The sequence below is a fragment of the Procambarus clarkii genome, chromosome 27 (assembly GCF_040958095.1).
Source record: "Procambarus clarkii isolate CNS0578487 chromosome 27, FALCON_Pclarkii_2.0, whole genome shotgun sequence".
In the NCBI taxonomy this organism is placed as follows: Eukaryota; Metazoa; Arthropoda; class Malacostraca; order Decapoda; family Cambaridae; genus Procambarus; species Procambarus clarkii.
Window position 1 is genome coordinate 4697627 of NC_091176.1, and position 17462 is coordinate 4715088.

Here is a 17462-nt window from a genome sequence, read left to right on the forward strand (position 1 = left end):
TGGAATCATTATAGAAAGAGGCCAAACCCCCAAACATACCAGTGATACAAAGATGCAAGAAACAACTACACGTCAGTAAGGAGAGAGGCAGAGAGGAACTTTGAGAACGGTATAGTAGACAAATGTAAATCAGATCCAGGCCTTTTCTATAAATTCATTAAAAGTAAGATGCAGGTAAAGGATAATATTCAGAGGTTAAAAATGGGGGACAGATACACGGAAAATTAAAAGGAAATGTGTGAAACATTAAACAAAAAGTTCCAAAGTGTCTTTGTACAAAATGAGATCTTCAGAGAACCAGACACAATTAGAATTCCACAGAACAACATAGAGCGTATAGAGGTGTCTAGAGGTGAACTGGAAAATATGCTAAAGGAGCTAAGTAAGAATAAAGCAGTTGGCCCAGATGGAGTTTCACCATGGGTTCTGAGAGAATGTGCATCTGTGCTCAGCATTCCACTTCACCTGATCTTTCAGGCATCCCTGTGTACAGGAGTCGTAGCAGACGTGTGGAAACGGGCTAACATAGTTCCAATCTACAAAAGTGGCAGCAGGGAAGACCCCCTCAATTATAGACCTGTATCATTGACAAGTGTAATAGTGAAAGTATTGGAAAAACTAATCAAAACTAAATGGGTAGAACACCTAGAGAGAAATTATATAATATCAGACAGACAGTATGGTTTTCGATCCAGAAGATCCTGTGTATCGAATTTACTCAGTTTCAATGATCGAGCCACAGAGATTTTACAGGAAAGAGATGGTTGGGTTGACTACATCTATCTGGACCTAAAAAAGGCTTTCGACAAAGTTCCACATAAGAGGTTGATCTGGAAACTGGCAAATATTGGAGGGGTGACAGGTAAGCTTCTAACATGGATGAAAAATTTCCTGACTGATAGAAAAATGAGGGCAGTAATCAGAGGCAATATATTGGACTGGAAAAATGTCACAAGTGGGGTACCACAGGATTCAGTTCTTGCACCAGTGATGTTTATTGTCTACATAAATGATCTACCAGTTGGTATACAGAATTATATGAACATGTTTGATGATGATGCTAAGATAATAGGAAGGATGAGAAACTTAGATGATTGTCATGCCCTTCAAGATGACCTGGACAAAATAAGTATATGGAGCACCACTTGGCAAATGGAATTTAATGTTAATAAATCCCATGTTATGGAATGTGTAATAAACCATAGACCCCACGCAACCTATAAATTATGTGAGAAATCTTTAAAGAATTCTGATAAAGAAAGAGATCTAGGGGTGGTTCTAGATAGAAAACTATCACCTGAGGACCACATAAAGAACGTTGTGCGAGGAGCCTATGCCACACTTTGTAACTTCAGAATTGCTTTTAAATATATGGATGGCGATATACTAAAGAAATTGTTCACGACTTTTGTTAGGCCAAAGCTAGAATATGCAGTGGTTGTGTGGTACCCATATCTTAAAAAGCACATCAACAAACTGGAAAAGGTGCAAAGACATGCCACTAAGTGGCTCCCAGAACTGAAGGGCAAGAGCTTTGAGGAGAGGTTAGAGGCATTAAATATGCCAAAACTAGAAGACAGACGAAAAAGAGGTGATATGATCACTACGTACAAAATAGTAACAGAAATTGATAAAATTGATAGGGAAGATTTCCTGAGACCTGGAACTTCAAGAACAAGAGGTCATAAATTTAAACTAGCTAAACACAGATGCCGAAGAAATATAAGAAAATTCACTTTCTCAAACAGGGTGGTAGACAGTTGGAACAAGTTGGGTGAGAAGGTGGTGGAGGCCCAAGACCGTCAGTAGTTTCAAAGCGTTATATGACGAAGAGTGCAGGGAAGACGGGACACCACGAGCGTAGCTCTCATCCTGTAACTACACTTAGGTAATTATACACATTCAAAAGATGACACCCCCTAGTATCAACACCTGCATAAGTGGAGCTCCAGGATATTTCACAATTCCTAAGTACTGTAGTAGAGGTTGATGATAGTGAGTGGTGTCCCAAGGAACATAAAGGTGTTGTGCTTTGGAAAAATAGGTGAGATAACACGAATGTGCCAAGGGAACTAAAAAATTGGATGAGAAAAAGTTGGCCTAGATTGCCAATCCACGAGAAGTTGACATAATAGCACTAGAGATCTGCAATCAGGATGATAAACTATCATCCTGCAGGTCGAGGTAGGCCTTTGATGCCACCTTCTGTGCCGGTGCTTTCTCTGGAGTCAGGGGTTAGCTTCTCAGAGGGGGTGCCGGCCATTTGCCTCGTCACCCCATTGATAGGGCGATGGGAGGGAGGCTGGTGCTGTTTGCCAACGCTTGGTCCCGCAATTCATAAGCTTTTTGGGTCGTGTCGTATGACCTGCGGTGGCATTAGGTGGCTCCTCCTACGTGGGGTTAGGACTGGTGGGGCAAGCTTCTTCCCCTTCGCTTCGTCGGGTCATCTTGGAGTGGGTGTACTGGGTGTAGTCGAACTAACCTCATCCCTCAAATGAGTTTCCCACTTGTTTCCAGTGCCAGTATGGGACTGTGCAGTTCAGCGGTTCATTCTGGACTTGTCCCATCTGAACCCCCTGGATTCCGTTGCCCCTCTTTTCAGATGACAACTCTGTCTCAGATCCAGCTTCTCTTGGATGGTGTATCTGGGCCTCTGGGGCGTATATTGACACGTCCCTATACATCCGGGATTTAGCGACTGGTTAAGTTTTGTGTGGAGCATCAGTCTTACCGCTTTAGTCGGCTTCCTTTTGGGCTGAATCTGACACCTCGCATTTTTACGCATCCTACTCGGGTCTTGGTGGCCCGTCTGCATCTCCTAGGTCTTTGGGTTTTGGCCTACCTTGACGACTGGTTGGTCTTTGCTCCTGGCATGTCCGCTTGTCTGCTCGCCAGGGGTTTGGTTCTTTCCCAGCTTACCAGGTTCGGGTTCCTGGTGAATTGTAGGAAGTCCCATCTGGTTCCATCTCAAGTTCAGTCATGGCTGGGTCTTATCTAGGATTCCCGGACAGCATCCCTGTCTCTCCTTCGCAACGTTGCTCTGGCTGCAGTCTCGCCGTCATCTGTTTCTGAGGGGGTCCTGGGTTACTCAGAGGTTGCTTGAGCAGCTGTACGGAAGTCTGAACTTCGCTGTGCTCGTTTACCTGCTGGTTCTGGTTTGGTTGCGGTGTCTGTTCTGGTTCCTTTCGGATTGTCTCTTCCACCACTCCCATGATTGCTGGGTTCGTCTCCCGAAGGTCTTGTGTTGGCTGGTGCGTCCCCGGCTTCATCTTCGGGCTTTTCGGGGTTTGGTGCCCCGCCTCAATGTGTTTATGGATGCCTCCTCTCAGCTGGGGTTTGATAATGAGTGATCACCAGGCGGTAGGCTCTGTCCTTCTGTCGGGCTCACAATACGGTACAGGAATTTGTTGTAGTGTGGCTTGCGCTGCATTGGATTCGGCTCACTCGGGGCTCTACGATCCAGCTCCATTTGGACTGCACTCCGGTGGTTCATGGTCTGAACCGCTGGGGGTTCTGCGCGCCTTGGCTCTTTGGGGCTGGTCGCTTCGAGTGGCTCTTCCGCTGAGTTCTCAGAGTTTACCTTTCCATGCGGTTCATATCAGGGGCGTGTCCAACCTCCTGGCGGACAGCCTGTTGCAGTTCATTCCCCTTGTCCATAGAATGGACAGTTTATGCCGACTCGTTCAGTTGGCTCTGCTGGACATTTGGGACTTTGGAAGAGGACCTCTTCGCATTGGCGTGGTCGAAGCATCTTCCCATCTATGTGGCACCCTTCCCCGACTATATGGCAGTCGCAGTAGATGCTTTTCAGTAGGACTGGTCGAGGTGGGGGTCTGGCTCGTTGGTCCCACCTCTCAACCAACTGGTCTGCAATTTTCAAATGTAGATATAAGCCCTATTAGGTCTACATTTAATGTTGTATGGAGTCAGTCTCTACGACATCTCTGCCTAGGGCATTCCACTTGTTAATTACCCTGTCACTGAAAAATTCTTTCTAATGTCTCTGTGGCTCATTTGAGTACTAAGATTAACCCATGTCCCCTTGTTCGTGTTCAACCCATGCTAAACAGTGTGTCTCTGTCCACCTTGCCATATCCTCTGAGAATTTTATAGGTGGTGATCATGTCTCCCCTGTCTGTCTTCTTCGGGAAGACAGAAGCTCTTCTGTCTTCCAGGGACATAAGGTTTATATTCCGTAACCTTTCCTCGTAACTCATACCTCTCGGCTCTGGGACTAGTCTGGTAGCATACCTCTGAATCTTCTCTAACTTTGTCTTGTGTTCAACTAGGTATCGACTCCAGACTGGAGCTGCATGTGTATGTCTTCATAAGAAAATTGTATGTGTGTTCATAAGATGAATATGTGCATCTTCATAAGAAAATGTGTAATTACCTAAGTGTAGTTACAGGATGAGAGCTACGCTCATGATGTTCCATCTTCCCAGCATTCTTTGTCATGTAACTTTGAAATTACTGACAGTTTTGGCCTCCACCACCTTCTAACCTAACTTGTTCCAACCGTCTACCACTATGTTTGCGAAAGTGAATTTTCTTATATTTCTTCTGCAGCTTTGTTTAGTTAGTTTAAATCTATGACTTTTTGTTCTTAAAGTTACAAGTTTCAGGAATTCTTCCCTATCAATTTTATTGATTCTTCTTACTATTTTGTACATAGTGATCATATTGCCTCTCTTCTATTTTCTCGTTTTGGCATGTTTAATGCCTCTAACCTCTCCTCGTAGCTCTTGTCCTTCAGTTCTGGGAGCCACTTCGTGGCATGTCTTTGCATCTTTTCCAGTTTGTTGATGTGCTTCTTAAGATATGGGTACCCCACAACCGCTGCATATTCTAGCTTTGGCCTAACAAAAGTCTTAAACAATTAATTTAGTATTTTGCCATTCATGTATTTAAAAGCAATTCTGAAGTTAGAAAGCGTGGCATAGGCTCCTCGCACAACGTTCTTTATGTGGTCCTCAGGAGATAGTTTTTTTATCTAGAACTACCCCTAGATCTCTTTCTTTATCAGAATTCTTTAAGGATTTCTCACATAATTTATAGGTTGTGTGGGTCTATGTTCACCTATTCCACATTCCATATCATGGCATTTATTCACATTAAATTCCATTTGTCAAGTGTTACTCCATATATTTATTTTGTCGAGGTCATCTTGAAGGGCATGACAATCATATAAGTTTCTTATCCTTCCTATTATCTTAGCATCATCAGCAAACATGTTCATATAATTCTGTATACCAACTGGTAGATCATTTATGTAGACAATGAACGTCACCGGTGCAAGAACTGAACCCTGTGGTACTCCACTTGTGACATTTCAGTCCGATACATTGCCTCTGATTACTGCCCTCATTTTTCTGTCAGTCAGAAAAATTTGTCATCCATGTTAGAAGCGTACCTGTCACCCCTCCAATATTTTCCAGTTTCCAGAACAACCTCTTATGTGGAACTCTGTCAAAAGCCTTTTTTAGGTCCAGATAGATGCAGTCAACCCAACCATCTCTTTCCTGTAAAACCTCGATGGCTCTATCATAGAAACTCAGTAAATTCGATACACAGGATCTTCCAGATCGAAAACCATACTATCTGTCTGATATTATAATATTTCTCTCCTTTTTTATTTCTACCCATTTAGTTTTTATTATTTTTTCCAATATTTTGGCTATTACACTAGTCAATGATACAGGTCTATAATTGAAGGGGTCTTCCCTGCTGCCACTGTTGTAGATTGGAACTATGTTAGCCTGTTTCCACACATCTTCTACAACTCTTGTACACAGGGATGTCTGACAAATCAGCCGAAGTGGTATGCTAAGCTCAACTGCACGTTCTCTCAGAACCCATGGTGAAACTCCATCTGGGCCAGCTGCTTTGTTCTTACTTGCTCCAAGAGCATTTGTTTCACTTCGTCTCAAGACACCTCTATACGCTCTATGTTGTTTTCTGGAATTCTAATTGTGTCTGGTTCCCTGAAGATCTCATTTTGTACAAACACACTTTGGAACTTTTTGTTTAATGTTTCACACATTTCCTTTTCATTTTCCATGTATCTGTCCCCTATTTTCAACCTCTGTATATTATCCTTTACCTGCAGCTTGCTTTTAATGAATTTATAGAAAAGGCCTGAATCTGATTTACATTTGTCTTATATACCGTTCTCAAAATTCCTCTCTGCCTCTCTCCTTACTGACGTGTAGTTGTTTCTCGCATCTTTGTATCGCTGGTATGTTTGAAGGTTTGGCCTCTTCCTATAATGATTCCATGCCTGTGTCTTTTGATCTCTGGCCCTCTTGCAATTTCTGTTGAACCAGTCCTGTTTCCTAGGTCTGCATGTCTGTTTTGGTATGAATGTTTGTGTGCCTTCATCGTATATTTTGCAAAATATGGCATACATCGAATTTACTTCCTTACCTAGCAACAAGTCTGTCCAATTATACCCGTGAAAAAAATTTCTAAGTTCCCCATAGCGTCCTCTCTTGAAATAGAGTTTAACAACTGTTTCAATGTCCCCATTCTCTACTAGATTATATCGCAAAGCGTATTTAATATCCAAGAGGACGTGATCACTCTTTCCCAAGGGAGGAAGGTACTGGATGTCAAATACCTCTTCTACTTTCCTGGTGAATATTAGATTGAATATTGACGGAACATCCCCTTCCCTCATTCTTGTGGCCTGCTTGACGTGTTGATACATGAATGTCTCCAAGATGAGGTTTACAAATCTGCCTGTCCAAATGTCCTCTGTTCTTGCCTCATAGGCCTCCCAGTCTATTCTGAGGCCTAGTCTATTGCCTTAAAGTTGAAGTTCCCCAGTACCAACAATCAGGATTTATCTTTGTCAGCTCTTACCTTAATCTCTCATGACCATTATGAGACCCTCTCGTTTGTCATCCAGTTCTTCCTTTGTCCATGTGTTGCTTGCTGGTGGGCTGTCGGCATTTAAAATTATCAGCTTATCATCTTGATTCCAGATCTGCAATGCCATTATGTCAATATCTCGAGGGTTTTCAATTATTAACTTTCTAACCTTCAAGTGTTCTTTCACCAGCACAGCTATTCCTCCTCCCTTCCTAGTTTTCCTGTCACGTCTCCAAACTGAGTAGCCCCTTGGGAATACGACTTCATATAAAATATTTTCTTTAAGTTTCGTCTCTGTTAATGCGACAATATCTGGGACTTTGAGCTTAATTATATCCTTCAACTCCAATATTTTCGATCTCACTCCGTCTATGTTGGTGTATACTATTTTCAGGAACATGTTCCCCTTCCCTTTGTGCTTTACACCCCTTTCCTTTAATGATTTTGTTTTGTCTTTTTGTACCATTTCACAAGTTTTCCAGTCCCTGACACTTTGTAGGGTGTCAGGGACTGGAGAAAAAAGAATTTCTTTCTTCTTCATTTTTATCCCCATTTAGACGTTTCGCTTCAGTGAGGTTCATTTTTAGCTTTTCTCTGTCCTCCTTTGAGAGGTCTTGTCTTATTGACCACAGTTTGCCATCTTCGTCATATTGCAATTTTCTGGCATTCCATAGCACTTCTGACATATACTTTACTGTATTAAACGTCACCCTTAAGGGGCGGTTCTTGTTTTTTTATATTTTCCTATCCACTTAAAATCACTGACATGCTCCTTTGAATTTAGGCCTTCTCCTAATCCTACTATTTTTTCTATGATTTTCATCTCTTCTGCTGCTTGGTCCACCTTAGATGAAATTTCCTTCTCTAAACATCCAAAAATTATTATGGACTTACTTCTATCTACAGTGTTTTGTACCAGTTTACTGTTGGTAACCAGTTGTTTCCTAATTGCTTGCCTAAGATTCGCTTCTTGTTTGTCATTTCTGGTTTTGACCTCCAAACACAGTTCCTTAATTGCCTCTTTCTCTTTTACAACTTTCGCATGTGTCTCTTTTATTTCTTTTTTATACTTTTCTAGTTCTTTATTAGCCTCCTCTATTTGAGTTGCCAATGATGTTTCTCGTTACATCTCCTTATGTAGATGCAAGGTGCAAGATTTATACATGTGTATACTCGTTCAGGTTGATAAAACAAATTTTCGTGTTACGTCTTTTATTTTGGTATCAAATTGTTCACAATATAAAGGCTCGTACTTTAAAACTAGTCCCATAATAATAGAGCAATAAATGTAATTTTAACAAATATTTTAAATTTTGGACGCTCATCATCACAAAATTATTTATATCTTTCCAGTGCTCTGACATAAAAAATTTTGTTACATCTTTCATTTTGGTATCAAATTGTTCGCAATCTAAAGGCGTACATTTTAAAACTAGTCCCATAATGATAGCACAATAAATAGAATTTTAACAAATATTTTAAAATTTTAACCAAAAAGTATTTATAAACTTTCCAGTGTTCTGCCATCAATTTTCATGTTACATCTTTCATTTTGGTAACAAATTGTGCGCAATCAAAAGGCGGTCATTTTGAAACCATCCCGAAGTTGATCGGATAAAATTGAATCTTTTTCAAATACTGTACTTTAAATATTGGCGCACGCGCATGTTTCACGCTCGGACTTGGGAGAAAAAATTTTGATTCCCGGGAGCGTTTCAAAGAGTGCAATAGTGTTAAGTAAAAAATATCTAACATTAATCCTTAAGCTGCTAAGGGGTCCTGAGGAGATTTACACCCGTGTGTTCAAGAAAAAAAATTTATTTTTTTTTTTTCGTCTTCTAAAAATGTTAGTGTTCCCTGAGCACGGGAAAAAATAAAAAAAAATTCGTAGGTGACATATTTTGGCCCCCAATAGGCCGAGGAAGTCTGGCAAAATGTGGGCGTTGACAGAGCGGTTGTCAGAGGCGGTCAGCGTCACCCGAGCTGTCTTGTGGTAGTTGCCACAAAGATATTATTACGTAATTATTTCGATATGTCTGATTTATTTTTTCTTAGTTTTTTGCAGTAATATTACAGTATTCAATAGTGTGTAGTGTGATAGATTTATGTAATAAAATGTGTGAATCATCGCTATACTCAAAAGTATGGTGTTCATATTGGCAGTTAAATTATTACATTCATAAAACAATAAACAAATAGTTTTGCTGTTATTACACTATATACACACATTATATATAAGTATCTACATATTTTGTTCACCACAACTGTACAACTAAGCTGATAAAGTTAGTTCAGGCACTAAGATACGTCGCTACACACACAGTCAGCTGGCGGCTGCCTCCCTCACTCATTCAAGGCCAGGCACACTAAAATTTCTCCCCCAACAATACTGTTTGGGCTGTTATTACACTATATACACACATTATATATAAGTATCTACATGATGTATGCACCGAAACTGTACACCTAAGCTTGTAGGGTGCATAGTGGCCACTCTCTACACAGCTAGACAAGTCATGCAGACGATGCCACCTCCGTCACCCAAATGGCTCCTCCCAACATAATCCGTTTGCTGTTATTACAATAATACACGCACATTATATATAAGTATCTACATTTGTGTTCACCATAAGAGAACCGCTGAGCTGGTATGGTGAATGCATACAATAACAGGTGGCCACACAGTAATCTCCCACCCTCCCTCCCTCAGCATTACACACTCCCACACATCATTGCTGTTCAGCTTGTGACCACAACATCGCCGAAAAATGTCAAAATAAATATGTAACTGCTATTATTTAGCAATGACAATATTACAGATGGCCCCTGACTGTGATAAAAATTACCAGGATTGTGATAATAGCAGGATTGTTGTGATAATTAGTGTTGTAATTACCTTACACTTAGGTAATTACAACACTAATTATCACAACAATCCTGCTATTATCACAATCCTGGTAATTTTTATCACAGTCAGGGGTCATCTGTAATATTGTCATTGCTAAATAATAGCAGTTACATATTTATTTTGACATTTTTCGGCGATGCTGTGGTCACAAGCTGAACAGCAATGATGTTAGCTCATGCTGCATGCGCCAGCCTTGGTTGCTCCAACAGTACTGTGGCTCTCACACCAGAGAATATTGCCTACTATTTTTTTTAAACATGGCGTCTGTTTACAAGAGCCCTGAGGAAGCTGATGTGAACCCTGTGTAGCCGTGGGCCATTTGAATCATGCCTGGCACCCTATGGCATATATATAAGCCATGCGCACCGTGGGACATGTTACTCATGGCGTTTATATACGCCATGCACAGTTTATGGGTTAAAGTAACATATAAAAAGTAAACAAAATTTAAGGGTTGCAATCCAAAGCACATTTTTTGAAATAGCATTTTGATAAATATAAGAATATAAGAATGAAGGTAACTACAAAAGGCCTATTGGCTCATATGAGGCAGCTCCTATTTATATCCACCCAATCTCATCCATATACAGTGGAACCTCTATTAACGAGTTTAATCCGTTCTGGCACCGAGCTCGTTACCTGGAAAACTCGTCTTTGGAAACAAATTTCCCCATTTAAAATAAAGGAAATAAATTTAAAACGTTCCACTCCCAAAAACATCCATACTTGTATGACTTTTTTTTATGTAAATATAATATTGCACATGTAAATATAAATGTTTTGTTGTAGTGTTTTAATATTTACTTTACCTTATGAAGAGTAGTTGCTGGCTTGAGGGAGACGATGGGGAGGTGGGAAGGAGGAATGGGGTTATGGTGTGGAAGGAGAATCCACCTCTGAGTCAGGCGGACTCTCTCTAATTGGGAATTTCACCCAAATTTCATTTCAAATGTCACACAAGGATGCGTTAGACCAGCACCAAATAAAAAACTACGTTGATTACACTTGTTGTGTCAACAATATAATAGTCTTACCACGAAGATACAATACAATGCCGTTTTCTCAAATAGGCAATGTGGTTATTAAAGAAAACGGAAATTTCATGGCAAACATGTATACAATCCCCAAGTCGATCGGATAAGAATTGGATTTTATAGAAATATTTGCTCAAATGACGCTTGAGCGCGGTGTTTGGGTGCATTCAAGAGAAAAAAAGTGTGTTACGTTCAAGCGACATATACCTGCGAAAGTGATAACACTTTCATAAAGTGTTATCACAAAGTGATAAATTAATTAAACATTTTCACACACCGGGTTGTCACTGCTTTATCAGGAGAGCTTTTCCAAGAATGCGTTCACCTTTTCAAACATTCCAAACACTTCCCTGATCTCAGTGGAAGAGGCAGCATCCTCCCTTACCTCCTCATTCCCTTACTAATGGTGTAAATTGTTGATGAGGACCTGCCATACTTCCTTGTGAGATCAATCACACAGACACCACACTCATGCTTTGCTATAATTTCCTTCTTTAAATCCACAGTAATTGTGTCTTTCTTCCTCTTGACAACACTATCTTTAGCAAGCAGCTTCTTTGGAGACATCGTGTGTTACAAATTGTAGTCGCAAAACCACTAAAAACCCAAAGAAAAGCTCAAATAAATCCAGAGGGATGCTTGTCGTGTGAGATACAACAACAACACTGGCGTCGAAAGCGTCCAAGAATTTGCGAGAACCCGCGAGACGCTAGGAAGCGCCATGTGGTTTCACTCGTTAATAGAGGCGAGCTCGTCAATAGAGACAAATTTGCTGCGAGTGGCTTGCTCGTTACTGGAAAAACTCGTTAATAGAGGTGCCACTGTATATATGTCTAACCTATGCTTGAAACAATCAATGGATCCTACTTCTATTACGCTACGCGGTAATTGGCTCAACAAATCAACAACCCTGTTACCGAACCAGTATTTACCCTGTTCTTTCCTAAATCTAAACTTATCCAGTTTATACCCATTGTTTCGTGTTCTGTTTTGTGTTGATACTTTTAACACCCTATTAATATCCCCTTTGTTATGACCATTCATCCACTTGTTCACCTCTATCAAGTCACCCCTAATTGTTTGCCTTTCTAGAGAATGTAGTTTAAGCTTTGTCAATTTTTCTTCATATGACAGATTTCTAATTTGGGGATTAACTTTGACATCCTACAGTGGACATGTTCTAGTGAATTTATATCCATTCTATAATATGTGACCAAAACTGAACTGCATAATCTAAATAAGGCCTAACCAGAGCAAGATATAGCTGAAGAACAACACCAGGTGTCTTATTAGTAATGCTTCGATTAATAAATCCCAGTGTCCTATTTGCCTTATTACAAACATTCATGCATTGATTTTTGGTTTTAAATTCTTACTAATCATAGCCCCCAGGTTCCCTTTGCAATCCGACTTAGCAATCTCAACTCCATGTAGCTCATATCTTTAACTATATCATCATTACCTAGTCTCAAAACCTTACATTTGTTAGCATTAAACTGCATCTGCCGATCTTTTGACCATTTCAAAACCCTATTTAGATCGTCCTGAAGTGATAGCGAGTCTTTTTCCATGTTTATTTCCCTCCTGATTTTTGTATCTTCGGCAAATTTGCAAATATTGCTGCTCAAACCTGAATCTAGATCATTTATATATATTATGAATAACAGAAGTCCCAGGACAGAGTCTTGAGGCACTCCACTTACAACATTTTCCCAGTCTGACTTAACCCCAATTATACTACTCTTTGTTTCCTTTGGTATAGCCATGCCCTAATATGTAATCCAACATTTTGTTAAATATGCAATCCATAATATACATTGTACAATAATGTATTACTTGGTAATAATGAACTTAAATAACAAAACTGTGTCTGGTGGCTGGACATAAACTAATATTTTGGTACACGTAGCAAGTGCACTGACAGATGTTGCTACAATACTTTATTTGCCTGGTCCCCATCTAGCTATTTGTCAAGTACTGCTTTTTGTGGCTTAACAAAAATTTTTATGGCATTCTCTTACACGTTTTCGTATCTTTTGCAAGTATGAAGTAATAATTTGTTTTTAATATGTGAAAAGCAGCATTTAGAGTTCTTCAGTTGTTTTAAAGATTTATGTTCAAAACAGTTGTACTAGACGCAGCAGTAAGTCAGAAAACATTTGAGGAAGACATGGAACACTTGAGGTTCTAAGTTGAGTTGAGCTAAGTTGAGCACAGAACTTGAAATTCTGAGTCTTGGAAATCATTTGCTTTGTAATGTAAACAATAATTTTTTTTTTTTTTTTCTAATGGGATGTTTGTGAAGCAAGTTGTGTGCAGGTGTTTCTTTTCATCTTGTTCAGGACTTGATGGCTATGGTATCATCTGGCCCTCCTGGTCCCCCTGGGACTCTCACCCCCGGCCAACAACTGCTGCGTCACATGGAGAATGAGGTCATCGCTCTTAAACGCCAGGTCAGCTTTTCATCTTTGTGTAGTATTCATTGTGTGTGTGTGTGTATTTACTATTTGTATTTTCTGTTTGTGCCTGCAGAATCAAGCTATTAGGTCTTAGACTCCGCCTATCTAACCAATCTATTTTCCTCTATTGTATCCACTACATATATTTCTCTGTAACACACTCACACACACATCCCCAGGAAGCAGCCCGTAGCAGCTATCTAACTCCCAGGTACCTATTTACTGCTAGGTGAACAGGTGCATCAGGGGGAAAGAAACTTTGCACGTGTGTGTAATTACCTAAGTGTAGTTACAGGATGAGAGCTACGCTCGTTGTGTTCTGTCTTCCCAGCACTTTTTGTCATATAACTCTTTGAAACTACTGACGGTTTTGGCCTCCACCACCTTCTCCCCTAACTTGTTCCAACCGTCTACCACTCTGTTTGCGAAAGTGAATTGTCTTATATTTCTTTGGCATCTGTGTTTAGTTAGTTTACATCTATGACCTCTGCTTCTTTAAGTTCCAAGTCTCAGGAATTCTTCCCTATTAATTTTATCAATTCCTGTTACTATTTTGTACGTAGTGATCATATCACCTCTTTTTCGTCTGTCATCTAGTTTTGACATATTTAATGCCTCTAACCTCTCCTTGTAGCTCTTATCCTCCAGTTCTGGGAGCCTCTTGGTGGCATGTCTTTGTACATTTTCCAGTTTGTTGATGTGCTGCTTTAGATATGGGCACTATACAACCGCTGCATATTCCAGTTTAGGTATAACAAAAGTCGTGAACAATTTCTCTAGTATTTCACCATCCATGTATTTAAAAGCAATTCTGAAGTTAGAAAGTGTAGCATAGGTCCCTCACACAATGTTCTTAATGTGATCCTCAAGTGATAGTTTTCTATCTAGAACCACACCTAGATCTTTCTTTATCAGACTTCTTTAAAGATTTCTCATATAATTTATAGGTTGTGTGGGGTCTATGTTCTCCTATTCCACATTCCATAACATGGCATTTATTTACATTAAATTCCATTTGCCAAGTGGTGCTCCATATGCTTATTCTGTCCAGGTCTTCTTGAAGGGTATGACAATCATCTTAAGTTACTTACCTGATTGGGACCTGGTTGATGGGGTTCTGGGAGTTCTTCTACTCCCCAAGCCCGGCCCGAGGCCAAGCTTGTCTTGTGAGAGTTTGGTCCACCAAGCTGTTGCTTGCAGCGGCCCGCATGCCCACATATCCACAACAGTCCGGTTGGTCCTGCACTCCTTGGAGAAAATGATCTAGTTTTCTCTTGAAGATGTCCACGGATGTTTCGGCAATATTTCTTATGCTTGCTGAGAGGGTGTTGAACAACCGTGAACCTCTGATGTTTATACAGTGTTTTCTGATTGTGCCTATGGCACCTCTGCTCCTCACTAAAAATGAGGAGCAGGAGCAAATACTTATCTTCCTTAATATCTTAGCATCATCAGCAAACAGTTGATAAAGAAAGAGATCTAGGAGTGGTTCTAGATAAAAAAAAATATCACCTGAGGACCACATAAAGAACATTGTGCGAGGAGCATTGTGCCACTCTTTCTAACTTCATAATTGCTTTTAGATTAAATACATTGGGGCCTCGATTTACAATGGTAATCCGTTACCAGAGACATTTCGTAAGTCAAAATATCGTAAGTCGAAGCGATTTTTTCCCATAAGAAATAAAGGGAATTGAATTAATTCGTTCCACTCCCCCAAAATATTAACCTAAAAATACATTTTATACTGAATACAATTTTTTTTCTCTTAACTACAGTACAATACATATATTTATCTTACCTTTTTGGAGGACTCTTGATGGCATATGGAAGATGGTGATGAGGGGAGAGGAAAGGTGTTATTGTTTGGAAGGGGAGTCCCCTTCCATTATTACATCAGGCAGTGATGACTTCTCTGGGGTACACACTCCTACGTTTTGCCTGCATACCACTAGGACCTGGTTGTGGTTCACTGCTTGTTTGTCTCACTAAAAATTTGTTTAGCAACACTTGTTTCTTCCCTTCGTTTTAACATATGTCTGTAGTGATGCATCACAGTATCATTGAAAAGGTTAAGGCAACGGCCTACTACAGCTTGCTCTAAGTGAGTCGTTTCAACAAAAGTTTGCATTTCTTCCCACAGCCTACAGAACTTCTTAATTGTTGAGGAAGGGACATTCTGCACTGTCTCCTCCTTCCCAGAAGAAATTTGCTCACCTGCCTCTATGGTCATCCTCACATGTGTTTTCATATTGACCAGACCACACACTAGAAGTTGAAGAGATGACGACGTTTCGGTCCGTCCTGGACCATTCTCAAGTCAATTGTGATGAGGAGGTAGAATCAGGCAATAGGCAAGAGAGAGCTGAGGAGGAAAGCTGAGGCTGAGGCTTTTCCTCCTCAGCTCTCTCTTGCCTATTTATTGCCTGTCTCTACCTCCTCATCACAATCGACTTGAGAATGGTCCAGGACGGACCAAAACGTCGTCGTCCCTTCAACTTCCAGTGTGTGGTCTGGTCAACATACTTTAGCCACGTTATTGTGACTCATCGCCTGCATGTGTTTTCATATGTTGAACCTTATCACTAACTTTCTTGGGACTCATGGCATGATATATCATGCCATGGATATCAGTTTTATGTTCAAAAAGCAAAAAAATCACATAAAATCCACCATACTTGCAAAGAAAAAGGACATTATGAGTGCTAAAGTGGCAAAAGGCGTATCAATAATCACGAAACATAGAACACAAACACTTGAGGATGTTGAACAGTTATTATTAATTTGGATACACAGTAAGGAGTTAGCGGGTGATAGAGTTTCAGAGGCCATCATTTGTGAAAAAGCAAGGAAATTGCATGAAGACCTTCTAAAGAAAACCCCTAGAACGAGTGATGTAAATGCGAAAAAGTTTAAGGCGAGCAGGAGATGGTTTGAGAAATTTAGAAAAAGAAGTGGCATTCATAGTGTTCTGAGTGTTGTGTGTTGCGAGCTGGTGGAGGAACACAGCGAAAAACTGACCACCGAAGAACTTCACAAGGAGCAGCAACAAGAGACAGTTGAGGAAATTTATTCAGGGAAGGAGGAGACAGTACAGAATGTCCCTTCCTCATTAAGAAAATGTGTGTAGCATGGGAAGAATTGCAAACTTTTCCTGAAACGACTCGCCCAGATCACGGTGCAGTAGGCTGTTGCCTTAACCTTTTTAATGACACTGTGATGCCTCACTACAGACAAAAATTAAAACGTATGGAAAAGCAAAAATCTCTGGAAAGGTTTTTAGTGAGACAAACCAAGCAGTGCATCACAACCAGGTCCTAGTGGTATGCAGGCAAAACATAGGAGAGAGTGTACCGCAGAGAGGTCCTCACTGCCTGATGTTATAATGGAAGGGAACTCCCCTTCCAAACAGTAACACCTCTCCTCCTCTCCCCTCCTCACCATCTTCCATACACATCAAGAGTCCTCCATAAACATAAAATAAACATATGTACTGTATTGTAGTTAGAAAAAAAATTGTATCCAGTATAAAATGTATTTGTAAGTTAATATTTTGGAGGGTGGGGAACGGATTAATTCAATTCCCATTATTTCTTATGGGGAAAAATCGCTTCGACTTACGATATTTCGACTTACGATCCGTCTCTGAGAACGGATTACCGTAGTAAGTCGAGGCCCCACTGTAACTCGAAATTATTGTAATCGACGTGCCACTGTACATGGATGGCGAAATACTAAAGTAATTGTTCACTACTTTTGTTAGGCCAAAGCTAGAATATGCAGCAGTTGTATGGTGCCCATATCTAAAGAAGTACATCAACAGATTGGAAAAGGTGTAAAGACATGCCATTAAGTGGCTCCCAGAACTGAAGGGCAAGAGCTAGGAGGAGAGATTAGGGGCATTAAACATGCCAAAACTAGAAGATAGAAGAAAAAGAGGTAATATGATCACGATGACAAAATAGTAATAGGAATTGATAAAATTGATAAGGAAGATTTCCTGAGACCTGAAACTTCAAGAACAAGAGGTCATAGATTTAAACTAACTAAACAAAGATGCTGAAGAAATATAAGAAAATTCACTTTTGCAAACAGAGTGGTAGACGGTTGGAACAAATTAGGTGAGAAGGTGGTGGAGGCCAAAACCATTGGTAGTTTAAAATCATTATATGACAAAGAGTGCTTGGT

At 40.2% G+C, this 17462-nt stretch overlaps 1 protein-coding gene across 6 annotated transcripts in view; it reads left to right on the top strand.

The window, feature by feature from the left end:
* LOC123762743 (REST corepressor 1) overlaps positions 1–17462 on the top strand; it is a 177230-nt gene that overhangs the window by 125259 nt on the left and 34509 nt on the right. For 4 of the 6 annotated variants that reach the window (XM_045749492.2, XM_045749493.2, XM_045749494.2 and 1 more), the window contains one exon: positions 13158–13268. The exons of the other annotated variants lie outside the window; for them this stretch is intronic. In XM_045749492.2, the coding sequence (XP_045605448.1) occupies positions 13158–13268 (111 nt within the window). The remainder of the gene's footprint in view (positions 1–13157; positions 13269–17462) is intronic. 6 annotated transcript variants of the gene reach the window in all.